Source organism: Suncus etruscus, chromosome 2 (assembly GCF_024139225.1).
Source record: "Suncus etruscus isolate mSunEtr1 chromosome 2, mSunEtr1.pri.cur, whole genome shotgun sequence".
Classification (NCBI taxonomy): domain Eukaryota; kingdom Metazoa; phylum Chordata; class Mammalia; order Eulipotyphla; family Soricidae; genus Suncus; species Suncus etruscus.
In genome coordinates this window covers 65,717,744-65,724,662 of record NC_064849.1, presented here as the reverse complement: position 1 = coordinate 65,724,662, position 6,919 = coordinate 65,717,744, and the positions used below count along the sequence as shown (strand labels likewise).

Genomic DNA, 6,919 nt, shown 5'->3' with positions numbered 1-6,919 from the left:
CAGGATTCCAACCACTGTCCTTCTGCATGAAAGGCAAATACCTTACCTCTATGCTATCTCTCCGGCCCCCTTTGAGGTTAACTTAATAGATAATATCTAATAGATAAAACATTTCCATAGGCCAATGAAAGTATGAAAATAATTATGCTAAATTGATGATTATAATAATGATGATTATAATAGGGCCTGAGAGATAGCATGGAGGTAAGGCGTTTGCCTTGTATGCAGCAGGACAGTGGTTTGAATCCTGGCATCCCATATGGTCCCCCGAGCCTGCCAGGAGCAATTTCTGAGCGTAGAGCCAGGAATAACATTCCCTGAGTGCTGCCGGGTGTGACACCACCCCTCCCCCCAAAAAAAGATTATTGAGGAATTTTAGTGTGAGATTTACAGATCTTTGTCTCAGAAAGATGGCTTTAACTTTTTTTGTGTTTTTTTTTTTTTTTTATTTAAAGAAAATGCATCACATATATGGGGCCAGAGAGATAGCACAGTGGTAGAGCATTTGCTTTAGACGCAGAAGGACAGTGCTTTGAATCCTGGCATCCCATAAAGAGAAGAGAAAAAAAAGAACAATGGCAAGTTCATTTGTGAAAATTATTTCACTGGAGCATTAGCACAGCAGTAGGGTGTTTGCCTTGCACGTGGCTGACCCAGTTTTGAATATCTGGCATCCCATGTGGCTCTGAGTCTGCCACGCACAATTTCTGAGTGCAGAGCCAGGAATAATCCCTGAATGCAGCAGGGTGTGGCCTCAAAATCAGATCTTCAAAAAAAATTTTGGAAATAAAGGAAAGGAAAAAAAGTAAAATGAGGGCCCGGAGAGATAGCACAGCGGCGTTTGCCTTGCAAGCAGCCTATCCAGGACCAAAGGTGGTTGGTTCGAATCCCGGTGTCCCCCGTGCCTGCCAGGAGCTCTTTCTGAGCAGACAGCCAGGAGTAACCCCTGAGCACCGCCGGGTGTGGCCCAAAAACCAAAAAAAAAAAAAAAAAAAAAAGTAAAATGAAAGAGAAAAAAGGAAGTACATTAGCAAGTTCATTTGTGAAAATTATTGTATCACCAATTAAGTCATTAATACAGTGGCAGAAGGTTGAGTAAGCTCTTGTTATATGTCCAGTTTGTTAAATTGGGGTGTTCCTTAAGGAATGACAACATCGAACAAATTAAGTTGTACAGAGATTCATAGCTATGATGCTATGAATGCATGTACTCAGCTGCAGGGCTTTTTGGAAGAAGGCCTAGTTCAAACATGGCAACTGTGGGTGTGCGGTTATAAAATTTTAAAAATGTATTAGCTTTTGTCTGTCTTTTATTGTTTGTTTTGGGGCCACACCTGGCGGTGGTCAGGGGTTACTTCTGGCTTTGCGCTCAGAAATTACTCCTGGCAGGCTTGGGACCATGTGGACTGCCCTAGGATCAAACTGGGTCAGCCGTATGCAAGGGAATGCCCTACCCTCTGTGTTGTCATTCTGGCTCCTCTTTTTGTCTTTCTTACTCACTTTTTGTTTTTTTTTTTTTTTTGTTTGTTTTTGCTTTTGGGTCACACCTGGCAGCGCTCAGGGGTTACTCCTGGCTCTACACTCAGAAATTGCTCCTGGCAGTCTTGGGAAGGGATGCCGGGATTCAAACCACCTACTCCTGCATGCAAGCCAAACACCCTACCTCCATGCTATCTCTCCAGCCCTCTGCATCTCCTTTTTAAAAGAAATCTGGAGCAGAGACATTTAAAAAACTAACAAAATATTACTTATTTTGGGGCTAGGGAGGATTTGGGATCACAACCAGCAAAGGTTAAGGGACTCTTTCATGAGTGACTCCTGGTAGTGCTGGAGCCATTATGTGATACCTTGCTTTGAATTGAGGCCAGCTGCATGCAAGGAAGTGCTTTACTTTTTGTACTATGTCCCTGGCTCCTATCTCTCATTCCTTTTTAATAAAATAACATGCTTAGTTAAGAAACTTTCTTGAGCCGGAAAGATAGAACAGTTGTCTTGTATGTAGTTGACCCCCTGAGCCCCACCAGGAGTCACCCTGAGCACAGAGCCAAGAGTAAGCCCTTAGTACTGCTGAATGTGGTGCACAAAATCAAAACAGAAAAAAGGAAAGAAAGAAAAGCTATCTTGGGATTAGTAGTTTGTTTCTTCCTATTTCAACTCAGTCCCCAGGAGTAAGTTAATTGTGTCTCATCTGTCAGCTATTTTTCCTATGCATGTAAATTGCGCCTCATGTGTTTTCTCATTAATTGGAACCATATTACACTTGCTGCAACTAGTGTTAAAATTCTATATTGTTGTGTATTAGGGTGATGCTTTTACCCTGTTTTATGTAATTCCATAGTGTGAGAAGATAATCAGTATTTTGTTTTTAGGAAATTAACTTAAATCCAACTTTATCTAGGGATAGTTTTTTGTTTGTTTGTTTGTTTGTTTTGCCACACCTGGTTATTCCTGGCTATGTGCTCAGAAATTGCTCCTGGCTTGGGGGATGCTGGGGATCGAACCCCGAGGTCTGTTCAGGGTCAGCCACGCTCAAGGCAAGCACCCTACCGCTGTGCTACTGCCCCTGCCCCTCTAGGGATACTAGTTTTGATTGTACAGCTTTATCATTAGTGGGTAGAGGTCAGGGATGTTATAGACTCCACCCTCCCCCGACAGCCCTCACAGCAGAGAATTGTCTGTCCAGAGCCATCAGTTCCTCTTGAGATTGACAAGCCCTGCTGCAGTTATTGGGATGGGGAGCGGTTGGAAGGGCACTTTATTGATTACTCTAGCCTCAGTGTCTTCCAGTAATTCTTCAGACTCCTCTTAGTGCCTGTTGTAAACATGACCAGGAGAAACAAAGTTGGAAAAACTTGTATTTTATATTTTCATTAGACTCTCTCTACTCTTGGTTCTCGAGCTCAACTGCGATTTGCATTTCTTCCTGGTTTGCTCCTCTCAGGGTCTCAGCCTCTTAGAAGTAAAAGACCAGCTGCTACTCATGTATCTTATGGATTTGAGCCATCTCATCCTGAACAAAGCCTCAGGAGGGTCACTCCAGGGCCATGCTTCTGTTTTGAGACTGGTTGAAATCCGCACAGTAAGTAACATTTGGCACCTTTGAATTCTAGGTTTCTAAGTCCCAGGAAAAGTTTCTGCTTCTCTTGTTCTGCTTTGTGTTTTCATTGCCAGTTTAATACAGGGCCTCTGTGTGTTTTTGTCTTCTGTGGAAGAGAAGGTTTTAAAACCTGTTTTAAAACATTGTAGGTTTTGGAAAAGCTACGTCCCTTGGACCAAAAACTGAAGTATCAAATTGACAAATTGGTCAAGACTGCTGTCACAGGCAGCCTCAGTAAGTAGGGAAGAGGAGAAAAGAAAAGTGGGGGAGTTAGAAGCTTATGTTGGCACCATCATAAAGTTCCAAGTCTTAGGGGAAAACATTTTTTTTCTTTCAGGTGAGAATGACCCCCTTCGTTTTAAACCTCAGCCCAGCAACATGCAGAGCAAGGTAAGTGGTGGCAGCACTTGCCACAGGAGCCTCTTGATGAGGTCGACCTCCTAGGGTTCTCTCATGACAGTTGAGTCCAGTTTACGGTTAAGAAAGTTGAGTGTGACTTTTTACCCTACTCCCTTTGGCTTATATTCCTGCCTCTCTGGGTGCACTTCACCTTTGTTTTTTTCTAATCAATTACATAACTAAAAAATGTCTTCTAAATTTGTGAGTGTTTTTTTTCCTTTTGTAGTTGAGTTCTGAGGACGAGGAGGAGGAAGCCGAGGAAGGCCAGTCTGAAGTTTCGGGGAAGAAATCTGTAAAGGGCACAGTGAAGAAATATGTCCCTCCACGTTTGGTTCCAGTACATTATGGTATGAACTGTGGCTGCTGTCTCTGCATGAATTATGTGTCTTCTGTGCTCTCTGTAAACTCTTGTTGGAATTTTTTCTGCAGGGGTAAACGGGTATACCTAGTGATGCTCGGACCATTTGGGGCACTTGGGATTAAACTGACGTGGCACTTTATTTCTGACCCACTGCTTTTGGATTTTATTTCTCATATAGACGAAACAGAAGCTGAACGGGAGAAGAAGCTCTTGGAACGAGCCAAGAAGCGGGCTTTAAGCAGCTCGGTCATTCGTGAGCTGAAGGAGCAGTATTCAGATGCTCCCGAGGAAATCTGGGATGCACGACATCCTCATGCTACTCGCCAGAGCCAGGAGGATCAGCACAGGTCTGAGTCCCAGGAATTCAAAGTTGTTTGTGCAGTACCTGTCCTTATGTTTTGGATGAATATGACTAAGACTGGAGCCAGGAGAACTCACATTCTCTAGAAAGTGAAATAAAGACGTAGGGTGGCCGTTTCTAAGAATTTGAGGTTTGAACTGTGTTTGGAATTGGAATTGGGGGCAGTGGCTGGCATGATAGTACAATGGATAAGGCACTTGCTGTACACACAGCTGACCTGATTCAATCCCCAGCATCCTATATCTCCTCTCAACCCACCTCCCGGCACCACCAGGAGTAATTCCTGTGTGCAAAGCCAGAAGTAACTCCTGAGCACTGCCACGTGTGACCCAGAGACAAGCAAAAATAACAATTGAATTGGGAGACTGCCTCCTCCCTTTTCACTTCTACCTGCTCCCCAATTATTTAGATTGAGCAAATGCTGTATGAAGAGGAAAATAGGCAGTTATACTTAGTAGGATTTTAGAACTCTTTATTCTCACTGCTCTTTTTCTGCAGAAGGCAATAAAAGCAGACTTTTATAATAGCATTGAGAGTGCTAGGTAAATTCAGGCATTGTTTCCAATTCAGGAATCGAAAGCAGTTGTAAATTTAATGCAGTCTTACTGGTTGTGAAAGGGTTATTTAGGGAATCCTGTTTATGGAACTGATATAGATGAATTTTCTGCCTCTTTATTGTTTTCCTGTGAGTGAACTAAGAGTTCCTCTCTAGGAATGTAAGAGACTCTCACAAACATTCCATTGAGAAATCTCAGAATTGGGTTTTCAACTCCCTAATATTCTTATGACCTGCTCTGGAATTTTTTTGAAGACAAAGGGTAGATAAGTATCTGGACCCAAGCTCTTTTTGTTTTGTTTTGTTCTTTTTGGTTTTTTGGCCACACCCGGTGATGCTCTTGGGTTACACCTGGCTTGGGGGACCATATGGGACACTGGGGGATTGAACTACAGCTCTGGCCCTGGACCCAAGCTCTTGACTGTAGCTTTGGACTGAGTTTATTGTGAACCATGTCTGTGTCTCTCTGCAGGATTAACTATGAAGAGAGCATGATGGTGCGTTTAAGTGTCAGTAAGCGAGAGAAAGGCCGAAGAAAGCGGGCCAATGTCATGAGCTCCCAGCTTCATTCCCTCACACACTTCAGCGACATCAGTGCTTTGACAGGTGGAACCCCTCACCTGGATGAGGTGAGCTGGTGCCAGAGGACCTTTGTACTTTCAACTAGATGTGTGGAGGACAGAGTACTTCGAACCACTCTTGAAGGTATTGCCATACTTGGAAGCCTGTTGCCATTTCTTCACTTCTGCATTTTTCTCTCTCTGTCTCCAGGATCAGAATCCTGCCAAGAGGCGGAAGAAGATACCTAAGAAAGGCCGGAAGAAAAAAGGTTAGTGAACTGCAGGACTTAAGAGATGGGTGCTAGGTGGGGAGTGTGATTTGGGATGCCTGCTCTGAATTTGCCATCTTAGGTCTCAATAACCCTGAAGTATTTTTCCATACTGAATGTGAATCTTTTTCCATAGTTTTGTTTTTATTTTCTTGCTTTTTTGGGGGGTCACACCCGGCAGTGCTCAGGGGTTCCTCCTGGCTCTACGCTCAGAAATCACTCCTGGCAGGCTCAGCGGACCATATGGGATGTCGGGATTCCCAACCACCATCCTTTTGCATGCAAGGCAAAAGCCCTACCTCCATGCTATTTCTCCGGCCCCTCTGTTTTTATTTTTGTTTGTTTGTTTTTGGACCACACCCAGCAATGCTCAGTTGTTATTCCTGGCTCTACACTCAGGAGTTAATTCTGGTGGACTCAAGACTATATGGGATGCCAAGCATTCAACCTGGGTCAGCCATTTGTAAGGCAAGCACAGTACCTGCTGTACTATGTCTTTTTCCATGTTAGAAATCAGCAACTGAACTCTTTCAAAGGTCCTTAGCACCTTTTAAGACTTTCTTAAATAGAAATATGTCACTGAGTCCTTTCATTTTAATTTTTGTCTTGGGAGGCTATAGAAAGTACTGTCAGGGGACCATACCACCCTTGCGCCCTTCTATGTAGACTTTTGTCCTTTTGTTATGTCCTTTAAGCTTTTCCAACTCTCCTTGGCTTCATTCTTGTTTCCCTTCCTTTCAGGTTTTCGGCGGCGATGGTGATTGTGGTTGTGCATATATATATTGTTTGTCATCCTGGGATACTTCTAAGTTTACTTTTTGTAGGTTTTTCCTTGTAATTGTTTGCTCTGGACATATGGAAAGATTTTTATTAATAAAATTATTTTTACTTACCAATTGAATCACCTTTTGCACATGTGTTGTATGACTGGTATTGCCAGGTGTAGTGATTTGGGGGTGATAAATGGAAAAGATGAGCAATTGGGAGGATGCATAAAAAGGTTGTTTTGGTTTTTTTTGGCGGGGGAAGATTTGAGCCATACCCTGAGGAATTATATGGGGCTCAGCTGACCATTTGGGATGCTTGGGCTCAAACCCAGGTTCGCCACTTTCAAGGCAAGGAGGACCTTACTACTGTATTTTTTTTCTAGCCCTAGAAGTTTGATTTTTTTTTTTTTTTTTTTTTCTTTTTTTTTGGGGGGAGGCACACCCGTTGACGCTCAGAGGTTACTCCTGGCTATGCACTCAGAAATTGCTCCTGGCTTGGGGGGACCATATGAAGATACCAGGGAAATCGAACCTCCGTCCATCCTAGGC

General features: G+C 43.3%; 1 protein-coding gene across 1 annotated transcript in view; it reads left to right on the top strand.

The window, feature by feature from the left end:
• The window catches only part of NGDN (neuroguidin), a 9,892-nt gene extending 3,394 nt beyond the window's left edge, over window positions 1-6,498 (top strand). The window contains exons 4-11 of the mRNA XM_049768970.1: window positions 2,942-3,079; window positions 3,247-3,331; window positions 3,435-3,487; window positions 3,723-3,843; window positions 4,036-4,204; window positions 5,247-5,403; window positions 5,546-5,603; window positions 6,345-6,498. Coding sequence (XP_049624927.1) covers window positions 2,942-3,079; window positions 3,247-3,331; window positions 3,435-3,487; window positions 3,723-3,843; window positions 4,036-4,204; window positions 5,247-5,403; window positions 5,546-5,603; window positions 6,345-6,364 — 801 coding nt within the window. The 3' untranslated portion in view covers window positions 6,365-6,498. The remainder of the gene's footprint in view (window positions 1-2,941; window positions 3,080-3,246; window positions 3,332-3,434; window positions 3,488-3,722; window positions 3,844-4,035; window positions 4,205-5,246; window positions 5,404-5,545; window positions 5,604-6,344) is intronic.
• The last annotated feature ends 421 nt before the right edge of the window (window positions 6,499-6,919 follow it).